The following is a 13,518-nucleotide window of genomic DNA, read 5'->3' on the forward strand; positions in this document are numbered from 1 at the left end:
AACAAATACACAGGAATCATCAGTCAAGGATAATAAACGTAAAAAAAAAAAGAAAAGAGGTTTAAAGCGCCAACCAAGAGCCTCAGTGTCCCTGGTTCGAGTCCAGCCGAGGATCTTTGTTGCATATCATTCCTCGTCTCTCTCGTCCTTCGTTCCCTGGCACCCCCCCCCCCCCCCCCCCCCCCCCCCCGCTGTAAACTCTATCATAAAGGCATAAAGGCTCTAACACATACTTTACAAAGATATTACTATTCACTTAAACGCAATAAACATGTTAAAAAACAAGCTGTATGCTGCAACACTTTTTATCCACTTTTTCTTTAGTTGAAGGAGCCAAACAACACAACACAGTTACATCAGTTCCAGCTGAATGCGGACATCCCGCCCACTGATCAAGTGATTGGTCGATTTGACCGTCGACCAACGGACAGTTTGAATAACCCTGGTCCTTCTGAACAAAATGAACTATCACACTTGTTTTTAACCACGTGTTGTCACTTTTGGTTGTGTCCCATTCTCCCTGATGGGAGATGAGGCTGTAGAAAGTTCACTGAATAATTCCCCTTTATTTCTTGGTTATTAAGATTTAGGAATCTATTCACATTGTAGATGTCAAGCCTCGACCCCTGAAAAATTAGTGACATTTGTTTGATTTAAATAAAATTAGAGTAAAAGTTACTTTGATTAAATCTTTGTTCCTCTTTATTAGTTTTTGCCTGTGTTATTTATTAGTTATCAGACTGTCGTGAGCTCATACTTTCTGTCAGAGACACTGGCTAGTTGTTGTATTACTACAGCATCTTCTCAATTATGATAAAATGCATTTTATAACATTTTTCCAAAGGTAAACCTGCATTAAATGTGTAGATATAATCCATTATAAACCTTGACTGCAGCTATTCATATCTAAGAAATCTTCATTTTCACATTATTCTGAAAAGTAAATGTGCAACACATCCATATTAAAAACTAATAAGAAACTAACAAGAGAGCTTAATACCTGGAAGCAGGAAAAAAAAAACTGTTTTTGATATAAAAACACAAAATCACAACACAAACATACAACACAACCTTTTCAGAGCACGTGAGTGTTGTTTAAAGGCAGACTTGTGAAATAACTCCCCCGTCTTGAGCCATGTGAATCTAAAATCATCAAAACTGAAGACAAGGAAAAGTGTCAAATGTACAAAAGAATTAAATTCTCTAGATAATTAGCCTTAAATAGTATCATGAGCGTCATAAACGCCTCTATCACTCTGCAATCAGCAGTGCAGTGATTTCAATAATGAACTGACTCTGGCCTCTGATCTGCAGCCATCCTCCTCAGAACAAAGGAAAGTTTTCAAAGTTCAACGTTTGGTTGTTTTCAAAGTTTTATCATATATTTTTTAATGGTTTATTGTGAGGCTACAGAACAGGAGGGTAAACCCGGGCCACTGCTGGTCCAGCAACATCACATCCTGTGTGACCGAACTGGGTGTAAACTTTGAGTGTCGAGGCGGGGAGAAGAAACCACAGCGGACCAACAGTGCTGAGACTGACTGGGAGGGTGGTGCTGGTGCCACTGGTTTGTTTCCCAGTTCCACCAAAGTTAATGAAGTTGGATTATTTTGTAGACAGAGAGAGAGAGAAAGAAGGAGAAGAGTCTTTCTGAGAGGAAAGCCTGCAAAAACAACCATGTCCCACGGAATTATCTGGATATTTTCCCCGTGATGTTCCGCAAAAACTTTCATCGGACGATGTTTTCGCTGCTTTTGGGAGGTTCTCCATGTATGAAGTATATGTTTTTCTTATTCCCATAGGCCCTCTCGTCTTATTTTACAGCCTCCAATATTTATACCCTAGCTGGTAATTAACATATCTTACATTCCAGTTCATTTCGACGAAATGAAGGACAACACGGACTCCGGATTGCCACCCAAACGCAGATTTCTTGGCAGTTTATGAATGCAGCTGTAATCACCCAGGGGAGCCTCAAGTACTTAAATGGGTCCATCATGAGAAAAAGACAATCAAGCTCCTTTATGCTTCAAGATCAGCTGCAGTTTCTGCGCATTGTCTGTTATGAATAGACTGATCTCCAGTTGAGCCTCTTCACTTTGGAGATTTTTCGATTTTCGATTATACGGCTATTGAAATTAGGATGCGCCGCTCTTTTTTTCTCTCTTGGCTTGGTGGCTCGGTTGCCTTTTCTTGATTGACAGATGAAATTGACACTCGGGTTGCCTCTTATCAAGCGAAGCATTTCAATCCACCGCTAATTGCAGATATAGTGCCATCCTTTCTTTTCACTGCGTTTGATTGCATGGGAATACAGCCTCCTATTGCGCACAAGAGGAATGATCGATCATATATAGTTTTTTTTTCTTCCTTCTAATTGCATCAAAATTTCTTTTGTTGCCAGGGTTTAAATGCAGGAGAAACTGTTATTCGTTGTTTTGGACCGGATATAGTGTGGGTTGGGGCAGAGATGCGTAATGCGCAGAGCAAGCTCCATCTTCTCTCCAAATAGGCAGCGTTCAAGACCCGAAAATGGTGAGTCACAAACATCTGGGCGAGTTTGGTTTGCAACCTTTTGATTTCTTTGTCTTTCGGTCTTTGTAAGGTTTCGTCGATTCCTCTTTCTTGCTCTCTTCCTAAACTTTTTGCATGCGGGGTAACCTCAGGCACAGGAGGCACAGGTTTTCATCGGGAGGAGACCACAGACTGCACCTAGAGATATTTATCATCAGGGAGTCAGTGGTTTAGAGTGAAGCCACCAAAACTCACTTTATCCACCTTTAATCTGCGGATTAGAGTTCACACAATGACTCATTTTAAGATTTCTGTTATTTAATTTAAATGAAAGTTAGAATTTTGAATTATCAGAGCACATGCATGGATATAGCCTACAGTAGGTGCAATTAAAATAATATCAATGTTGCCTATAAATAATAATCACTGGAGAAAAAGCTTCTCTGCAAATCAAATCAGTGCGTTTTTCCAAGGCTGGATCTTCGTGTTTCCACCACATCACTGGATAGCACTGAAATATTCCAGGGACTATTTTGTTTTTCAGCACTAACTCTTTATTAGAATTAAAATTTTAATGATGAATCGAGTCTTCTGTTTGGTTTTAACTCGTGTTTTCTGACGCAGTCTAAATCGGAGGTGAAGAAGGAGTCCGAGGAGTCCAGTCCGTCGGAGGCCGCCTGTCTCTGCTCTCCTCCGGCGGCCAAGAACCAGTGCGCCAGCTGCGGCATGGAGATCCATGACCGGTACCTGCTGAAGGTGAGGAACCACGAGCCGCGGAGGAAAAATTACAGATTTTTAGTCTCTCTGAAAGAATAAAATGTGTCCTCAAAGCTTCAAGAGATTTGAGCTCCAACTACGTCTCTGAATTTGGTTTGTAGGTTTTCTTGAATTCTTTTATTTTTCACTGCAACACAGACTGAGCTCAAGAAAACAAACGAAAAACATACATGAGATATTTTTTCTAATGCACTGCAATGCAATTTTCCTTTAGTGACATTTTCTCCTCAACTTTCTTTATTTCTGTCTTTCTGTTTTTTCTGTCCTTCTTTCTTTCTTTCTTTCTTCTATAAAAGCTCTAAATAAATAGATTTTGATTTAACTGTTTAAGCACAATAAGAAGTGTGTCAGGCTGATGAATATCTTGATGAGGGTCGTCGCTGTGATTATCTGTCATGCACACTCAGCCGTGCATTAGTGTGTGAGTGTGATTATCGTATTGTTTAATCTCCACAGGTCAACAACCTGAATTGGCACTTGGGCTGTTTGGAGTGTTCAGTGTGCAGAGCGTCTCTGCGCCAACACAGCAGCTGCTACGTTAAAAACAAGGAAATCTACTGCAAACTGGATTATTTCAGGTAAGATTTGTTTTGTTCTGGCTCTGATTTTAATGTCGCGAAACCTCGAACTGTTTGCTGTTTATTTTATGACGCTGAACAAGCTTGGTTTTATTTTCAGATCAGCAGTGGAGTTAATTTTTAATTAATTTTTAATAAGTCCCACAGTTTAACGCAGTTTAACACAGTTTGGTTATAGAAGCATCGCATTGAAAAATGATTTTATCATTTTAAAATAAATGTGTTTATTTTTCTAGAATTAGCCTAATAATTAGGCTAATTACCATCTTTATAATTAATGTTCAGTTCAAATCTGTAGATTACCGAAATTAAATTGATTAATTCTGCGATTTAAATGTTTATTTATTTTATTGTTATTTTATTTCGATTCTTTTTTTTTTCCCCCCCGGTCACTTTGTGCCATTTCGTTTACTCCGTTTACTTTCGTTGTCCGTGAAGGCAAACCAGTGTATGGTTTATCATTGAAGTTGGTTTATCGATTTAATTAGAGATGTGTTAAAGTGCAAACAAACAAATTACAGCGAAAAATCAGACAAATGAAAAAATTTGACCAGATAGTTTTTATAAATATTCCTCTTCCCCGACGCATAACTGCGTCTGTGGAACCATAAACCCCGATAACATATTTTGTTTTAGTCTCCCAATGAATCCCCTTTTCTGGTAAACGATCCGTTATGAACGAATAAATATGATGCAATATTTGAATCCTTATTGTTGTTATACATAGTCATTTAAAGCCACGCAAACATAAAATAAATTGGCTACAGACTATAAAACTGAAAAAATACGAAAATCAGACTTTATCTTTAAATTTGGTTTTAATTTCTAGCTTTAATTTGTAAAACTTGACCTTCAAAACCTGAATGGAAAAGAATGAATTTACAATGAGTGATTGAACAGTGACTTAAAGATTATTTTTGTTCAGGTGATAAATCTTTGGACATAATTAGGTTTATGTTTCTGGGTGTTTTTACAGCTTATTGATCTTTTCTCCCCAAGATCAACTTTGGTCAACTATAAGAAAATTTGTCTTCTCAATTCACTGAGAATTGATTTAGTATTATCAGCTAATTTCACAACCCTGTCTCATAGTGGGGCCCTGCCATCAAACTCTACAGTTAGGACCTTAGTGTTTTAGATGATACTGTGCTCAAATGGTGCATTTAAAGTTGTGTTTTGTCAAACAAAACAAAAGTTTAGTGTCCACTGATGGATGAATGTTAAGTGATGAACATCAGCTGCATATGTTTCAGAGAAAATGACAGATGACACACTGGAAACTTCAATTACAGATAATGTACTAAAGAACAGTCCCCTCTATAGTGAAAGTGCACATTAACATCTTTTATGAGTTAATAAATAGCATGATTATGACTTGTGATAAAGGGTTGCAGTTTGATACTGCTTTGTTTTAAAGGGGCACAAGCCAAAAGGATTGGCAGCCACAGACAAAGACATTACTATACAGTATGTCTTCATCTAGAATATAGTATCCAGTGCTGTTTTGAAGGCCAAAACTGACACCAGTATTTTGAGAATCAATTAAATTTGTTAACTTTTTAGACAAACCACCTAAATCAAGACAATTTCTCCAGAATGTGTCACGGTGCTGTGGAATAGTCTCTAAAAGCGACCTGCGACCTGTGGCCTGGTTTTTCTACTGAAATTGCCCGATTCAAAGGATTTTCAGAGACTAGATGAGGTAAATTATCCAGTATTTCAAAATAAAAGTGGCAACATTTTTGATAAATTTTTCATTTTTATTCCTTAAATCAACTTGTGAGCTCTCAGATTTAGGGATGGGGAACCCTCAGATTGGAAACTACTGATTTAGACCATTTTAAATACTTAACAAGCTGCAGCTGAATTTCAATATTTGGTTCACTGTAGAGATGAAGAGAGGCTGTCCAAAGCGTTCTGCAAAAATAACACTAGGATATCATATGAAATACCACAGCAAACAATACAAAATATTCATGGGGACCATCAAAGAAAGCCTCAGTTTACAGGCTTTTATTTTCTGCTGCTCTGAATCAAGTTGCTTTATTGATTTTGTTGTATTGAAATTAAATGTAACTGTGTAGCTGTAATATGAATTGATGTGGTATCAATTGTGTGGAAAAGACCAAATTAGCGTTAAATGCAAACAAAACCAAAAGTATGACAATAGAAAATGAATCCACTGTATTCGCCACAAAGAAATGTTCAAATTCAAAGTCAAACTGTTGAGAATCAAAATTCAAAACAATCTGGTAGGGATGGCTGGATAAATCTCAAGCTTACCCAAAGATATTCTAAAACTTATATCTCATTGGCTAATATAGCCATATCCTATCAGCTGTGTAGTGTGGGGCAATGCAGCTCACAGAGATATGAAGAGATTGCATTAAACAAGGCAGCAACAATGATCCTAAGATGTGGGTTTGAGAGAGGAGAGGAGTGAGTGACCTGTATTTATGTGATGGGATGGCCCACAGCAGAAAAAACATGTGTATTAGTTTAGACACAAACACTAGTTTGTGTTCAGGACAAATTATTTTTGGTACAAGCTAAAACACAAAGTCAATATAAGGTGTAGAGATAAAAACCAGTAGAAACTACCAAGGATTAAAGCAGACATGAGCAGTTGGACCTTTATTTACAGGACAATTTAACAATGGAGCTCAATGCGATAACGTGTTTACAGACTAACACAACTGATGGATCATGCCAGTCAGTTCGTGTTGTAGCTGTGAACACGAGTGTGTGTATTAGTTTAGATACATACAGATGTGTTTGTGTAAATGAAGTGTGTTTGTGCACACATAGTACATTTTAACTGAGCTCTAACAGCCAACCTTCACCTGCCCGTTTCCTTCTTCCTCACAGTAGGTTCGGCACGAAGTGCGCCCAGTGTGGCCGGCAGGTGTACGCCAGTGACTGGGTGCGCCGGGCTCGGGGCAGCGTCTACCACCTGGCCTGTTTCGCCTGTTTCTCCTGTAAGAGGCAGCTGTCCACCGGGGAGGAGTTCGGCCTGGTGGAGGGCCGGGTGCTCTGCCGCAGCCACTACGACATCATGCTGGACAACCTCCGCAGGGCTGCCGAAAACGGTAACAGATATTACTCAAAGATGCACCTCTGACGGTCTCTGATGATCCAGTCAGGAAAAATATACAAAAGTCAGGGCCTGATTAACTTTCCAAGGGGCCCCAGGGCAAAAATGTGTTGTTGGGGCCCATTTTGACCCCCACTTTACATGTCATTTTCCCCAGGCAGCCCAAAAAACCAAACATTACTCTACAGCAGAAATGATTAGTTGATTAATTAATTAGTTGTCTCTCTGGTACCAGCTTCTTAAATGTGAATATTTGCTAGTTTTTGTAGTTTTCTATAATAGTTAACTCTGGATCTTTGGGTTTTAACTGTTTGTCTGATTAAAACTGTGATTAGAATTTATACATTTGAGCTTCAGGGAATCATGATGGGCTTTAATGACTATTTTCTGACATTTTATAGACGAAGCAATCAATCAATTCTTAAAGTAAAACATTTCCATTAATGGGTCTGACAGTGAAGATAGTTGTTGGCTGTAGTCTTACTCCTGTGGTGGAATAATACAACCTTGTCTGAGGTTTTCTGTGTTTTTCAGTTTGATAAAACACAATTTTACCACAAATGACCTTGTTATAAACAAACTGTTAAAAGTCCCTCTTCAAGACCAGAGCCACAACATGGAGGATGCGATGTAGCTGACTATCTACTTCAGTGGTGCAAGTTTCCAACAAATTTGCAATTAATCAAATTGTGTAGACCCAGATGATATGTAGTAAATCTGGGGGTCTGCGCATCTGCCCACTTTACTCAGTTGGTAATCCAGCCTTGGTCCGGAGCCTCTGTAACAAATGGAACAAAATATTCCAGCAACTTTTGATCACTTGAGCCCTGAAGTTTCCAGTGCTCCCTTTAAGTTTCCTCTCAAGTAGCTGGCTGACAACATCACAGAGTTCAGTGCAGCTCTGTGTGGCAACATCGTCATTACATCAAATATAAAAATCCACATTTCTCTGTGCCTTATTTTCAATATGAAATACCAATATTTGGTCTTTGTTAACTTCTTGAAATTAAGATAAAGATATAAACGATGGAACTGCTACAACATCTGTGAGGTTAGGTTAACTGACCCTGGGGAAGAGGTGACGTTTTTTGGGTATGCTAACAAAAATAATCACAGTAACAAGAACTTCAGAAGGAGAGAGGGATGAACAAAATTAATGCAGGAGTATTTCACTTTGAAGTCCATTATGTTCAATATGGATCCTAAAATTGATATTAATCTTGTTATTTCCTGTATTTTTCACACTGATAGTAACTGATCTAGTGGAAGACTATGCTCTCTGCTGTGAGGAACACGTAGGCCATCATGGTGTAAATACTTTGGCGTGTGCGGTTGTTGGCAGGAGAACAATTTAATTGTTTTGCGGCTTGTCTGGACAAATCTTCAGTTTTGTGACACAGACTTTGTGGAGCTGTAACAAAATTAGCCTGTTAACTTTTAACCTTGCTCTGTGTTGCGTTACGTAACCTCACAATATGATGGCTGACTTTTTTTTATTTTGTGGCTGACGTGACATGAGACATAACCTTGTTGTGATTGTCGTCAGGCACAGGACTGACTCTGGAAGGAGCACTGCCCTCTGATCAGGACTGCCAACCAAAACCAGCCAAGAGAGCGCGGACATCATTCACTGCTGAGCAACTGCAGGTAGATTCTGCTCTGACATGTGTATGTGTTTGTGAAATCATATATTATATAGTATAATGGGTTATTATTACTCATGCATTAATAGTTTAAACAGGATGCAACTCTTGCTGGTTGAGGTGAAGCTTATTTTTAAGGGCTGCAGCTGATGATTGTTTGCGTTACGGATTAATCTGTTCATCGATTGTTTGTTTTGGTGAGAAAAGTCCATCACAGTTACCCATGTGCAGGAATTTTCTTACATTAAGTCTATTCTATTTCATTTAGTTCTCATTAATTCTCTTATCCAGTTCTCCAGGAGCTGTAAAAGCTCTGGTAGGATAGATAGCCAAACAGCCAGCTAACAAACAGCCTGTGTCTCTGTGTCTGATGGTCACTTAGTGTCTCTGTTAGTTGGACAGAGGTTACGTGAGTTAGGTAAGACGTGAGCTCATGTTTAGATTTAGATTTCCATTAATCTTGACACATGTATGAGCAAGTGCCATGTGAGGATTCAGGGTTTAAATGAGCCCTTCCACAGACGACAGCTTCAGAGATTTCAGAGTGGCCTTACTGGTTCGCTTGTTCATCATTTTTCCGCTCGATGCATCAATAAAATGCTTCTGCTTAAGACATCTGAAGTCTCTCGAACCTTCTTCCAGCAGCTCACAAGATTTCCATCGCAACCCAGAGCACACAGTCACACCCTCCAGCCTTTCACCTTCCACAGATGCTGATTCATTTTGTGATAATTTACTAATCAACAAAGCATCATATTTTAAAAGTTCTTCACATGTTGTGTAAAATCTGAATGTTTAAAGTATAAAGCCGTCGAATAAATGTAAAAAATTATAATATTTGCCTGTGAAATGTGGCGGAGTAGAAGAATAAAGTAACATAGAATGGAAATACTGAAGTAAAAAACTCAACATTGCTTCAGTAGAGTACTTGAGTGGATGTATGTGGTTTCTTTCCACCACCTGGTGTGGTGCAGCATTAAGAGTTGGTTCATACTGTCTGTCCTCACAGGTGATGCAGACTCAGTTCGCTCAGGACAACAACCCAGACGCTCAAACTTTACAGAAACTGGCAGAAATGACAGGACTCAGCAGACGAGTCATACAGGTAGGCGATGATAAAACATGATATAACAATATGGCAAATGTTTATATTGTATTATACCACATAGAAAATGGGCTGTAACATAATTTTCATGCTCCACGAAGTTCTATTTTGTTCGGACAGTTCAAATGAAACAATTTGAAAATCCCACTTGCAACTTGTGATAAGGGGTTGCATTTCAACACTGCTTTGTTTTAAGGTATTGTAAGCCAAAAAGTCAGACAAAGACAAAGACAGTGCTGCACTTCACCCAGTGTTTTATTGAAGGTCAGGACTGACAGAATTTGTTGAGCTTTTAGACAATAACCACCTAAATACAGATAATTTCCCCTAGAATTCATCATGATGAGTTGGAATAGTCTCTAAAAAGTGTTTTAGACCAGTGGTTCCCAATGTTATTGCTTGTAACCCCTTAAAATGACCTGTCTTTGAAGAACCTGATTTTCCTTCTGAAACCGACCAGGTGAATCAGGTAAATTATCCAGTATTTCAAAATAAAAGTGTTATAAATAAAAGTGAGTTTTTTTATTTTTCTTTAAATTCTTTTTGGGAAACAAGTGGCAGTGTTGTACTTTAGAGTAAGACAAGTTTCATTATAGTTTTTACACATTAACACCATTAATACGATGTGTAAAATCTTCCCAGTCGGGCAAAGAAGGCCAATTTGTGATTGATCGCATATTTGTTGGAAAATTCGCACCTTGAAGAGAGACTCGAGTTTTAAGACCTTAATTGTTTTAGTTCAGTTCATTTGTTGTCAAGTTTTGTTTTGACAGTTTGCCTCTATTTTTTCTGTGTTTTAAGTAATTAACACGCAGAAATCATCAGGCGAGGTCGTTTTTTTATTACAATTACTTAAATGATCAGTCATTAAAATTGTTGCCCATTTTCTGACATTTAATCAACTTATAATTTCAGCTTTAGTGTACTGGTTGTTTTCTGAGTGTCTGGGGAGCCCAACAACAAATATTTGTCCTGGGGCTCCTCTGGATGTTAAATAATCAAATAAGGTCAACCTAGGTTTCTACAGTGTTGTTACAACCCCCCCCCCCCCCCCCCCCCCCCCCCCCCCCCCCCCCCCCCCCCCCCCCCCCCCCCCCCCCCCCCCCCCCCCTCCTTCTGCATGTTCACATTACCTGTAATATTTCCCAGGTTTGGTTTCAGAACTGCCGTGCGCGACACAAAAAGCAGCCGCCTCAGAGCAGTTTCTCTCAGAGCGCTCCGCTGTCCAGGATGCCTCCATCGCTGCCAGAAGATATCCACTACTCCACGTTCAGCAGTCCAGACCGACCACATCTACTCGCCCTGCAAGGATACCTGGACAGTGAGTGTTAGCTCCCCACGTTAGTGGCACTTTGTTAGGGAACAAAAGAAGACTATCTCACATGAAAGATAATAATAATGTACACTGCTTTAAATGCTGTGATTGCAGGATGTTATCTAGGATTATATCTCTTTCCTAACATTTTAACTCCATAATCATCTGGTAATTGAATAGAGATTTAAAGCTTGTATTTGTAGTATCATATAATATGCAGTGATGGAAGTTCTTTTACTCAAGTATTGCACTTAAATAGAAATTTAAGGTGCTTTACTTGAGTATTTCTATTTACTGCTACTATTTTATTCTCCTACAGTTACACAGGGAAATATTGTACTTTTTACTGCACTACATTTGTCTGACATCTTTACTTACTTTTTCAATTTTTAAAATTCAGATTTTACATGCAAAACATATACAGAGTTTATAAGATATGATGCAGATGCATAGATTAATCTCAGTACTACAGTAGTGTAGTCAGTAGTACCCAATACTATGGACATGCTACTTTATACTTCTATTGGACAAATAAATATTGTACTTTTTACTTGTTTACATACATTTATCTGACAGCTATAGTCCCTGGTTATTTTACATGAAAAACATATGATCCGTCACTAAAATATGATGCACTGTTGCACTTTAAAATCTTATTTCATATCATAAAATCATATCATAATATTCGTAGTGAAATGCATGGTACCATACCCTTAAAGCTTAGCTAGAAAAATAAAGGCTACTATTCAATAAAGAATTATTGCAATCATTCAATAAGTGTATTAATGAGGACTAGAAAGAGGAATATAATGAGGTACAAGTACCTCAAAATTGTACTGAAGTACAGTACTTTAGTAAATGTACTTGTAAATGTAACCTGGGGGACAGCAATTTTATAGTTTTAGGATATGAAACTCCAATCTTGGAATAACGAGGGACTTTATGGAGCATAGCAACATACTCATTGGGGATTCAACAGGTTAAAGACTGCATAGGCAATTTAGCCAGCCAGCTCATATTCTTTGGATTGACTACAGTCCAGGAAAAACAAACACTTTTGCCTTTTGCTCATGGCAGTTAGGTTTTACTTTGTAGGTTCTGCAAAACATCACTGTCAACAACACAATTTTTTTCCCCCCCAAACTTCAAATAATTTATTTCTTCTTTCCTCTTAAATGCCAAACTGTTACTCCCTTGTTCTCCATCATTTTATTTTCTGCCACTCTTCCTTCATTTTAGGAAGCAGTTAGTATTTTATCGGTTCCTGATTCACACAGTGTAAACTGAGGGTTTTATTATAAAGTTTTACAGTTTTCCTTATCCAAAGCGCAAGGCTAAGAATAGAGGATGTCATATGTTGAACAGATTGTGAAGCCCTTTGAGGCAAATGTTTAATTTATAATTTTGGATGATATAAATAAAAATGGCTGCACTTGAAAGGACATTGTGATAAGTGCTGTAGGCCCAAGTTTAAAAAATATGAATCTGAATCAATTTTCTTACACTGGATGGTTTCTGCAGACTAAAATCTGTCTCTGTGGTTTTTAACTCATCATTTGGAGGCTTTGAAAATCTTCATCTCATCGGTAGCATTTTCTTCAACTACAGCACTAAACATGCTCACACTGCTTCCCAAACTCATGTTGTTTCTCGTCTCTTCTTCATGCAGCTCATCCCTTCTCCGTCCTCGCTGCTCCGGGCCACTTGACCCATTCGTCCATGTCTTTACCACAGCTTCCCATAAGCCGCTGACCTCCTGCTTCCACTTTTCCACCACTCCGATGACATTGGGATGAAACAAAAAATCCATTGGGACATACTGTTGGTAATCTGCTCTGTTTGGGAGTCTGATCCTTGGGCAGCAGGACTTCGACAATCTGTTTTCAATCAGTCGGATTTTTCGTTGTGAGACTGCAGAGCTAAACTTGTCTTTTAAATACAGCAGATTCTGGTGATGGGAGAAATGTCCCGCCTCCATGCCAACATGGGAGTTTTTTTTTTTTTTTTTTTTTTTTTTTTTTTTTTTTTTTCTCTATGATGCAGAAAAGAAGACCACTTTTATTTTATTTCTCTTTTTGTGACTGGACACAAAACATTACATCAGGTCAGGATTTTTTTTCCTGTGGTTTACCCAACTCATACAAGGTATTTTAATTATGTTGCTGCAATATGAGCTTTCAAAAAAGGAGAAAAAAGGAAAGTTGTAGCAGTATTACAGTAAAACCTCAGCATTTGTTTTATTATTTTGTCTCTATTATTATTATTTTGTGAGCACATTTGCAGCTTTACTGTTGTTTGTTGTTGTATTGTCAGAAAATGGAAACTCTTATTTATTCAGAACAAAACTTCACTTTTAAAAAGCACTTTTAAATGTGTCTTGAAATGAAATAATTCAGTGATTGTACATTGTAAATACTGCTATGGTTTAATAAAATGTATCAGATCTGTAATGAAAATTTTAGTGTTTGAATAATTAATCAGGTTGATTTACT

At 38.1% G+C, this 13,518-nt stretch overlaps 1 protein-coding gene across 1 annotated transcript; it reads left to right on the forward strand.

Annotated features, from left to right (window-relative positions):
• Positions 1-2,477: 2,477 nt before the first annotated feature.
• LOC111236445 (LIM/homeobox protein Lhx6-like) lies at positions 2,478-12,943 on the forward strand. Its single transcript, XM_022765178.1, has 8 exons — positions 2,478-2,486; positions 3,139-3,270; positions 3,748-3,869; positions 6,738-6,958; positions 8,510-8,610; positions 9,616-9,711; positions 10,861-11,032; positions 12,696-12,943. The coding sequence occupies exons 1-8, from the start codon at positions 2,478-2,480 to the stop codon at positions 12,776-12,778; spliced, it is 936 nt and encodes a 311-aa protein (XP_022620899.1). The 3' UTR covers positions 12,779-12,943.
• Positions 12,944-13,518: the final 575 nt, after the last annotated feature.

Source organism: Seriola dumerili, unplaced genomic scaffold (assembly GCF_002260705.1).
Source record: "Seriola dumerili isolate Sdu_G_001 unplaced genomic scaffold, Sdu_1.0 BDQW01000668.1, whole genome shotgun sequence".
NCBI lineage: Eukaryota > Metazoa > Chordata > Actinopteri > Carangiformes > Carangidae > Seriola > Seriola dumerili.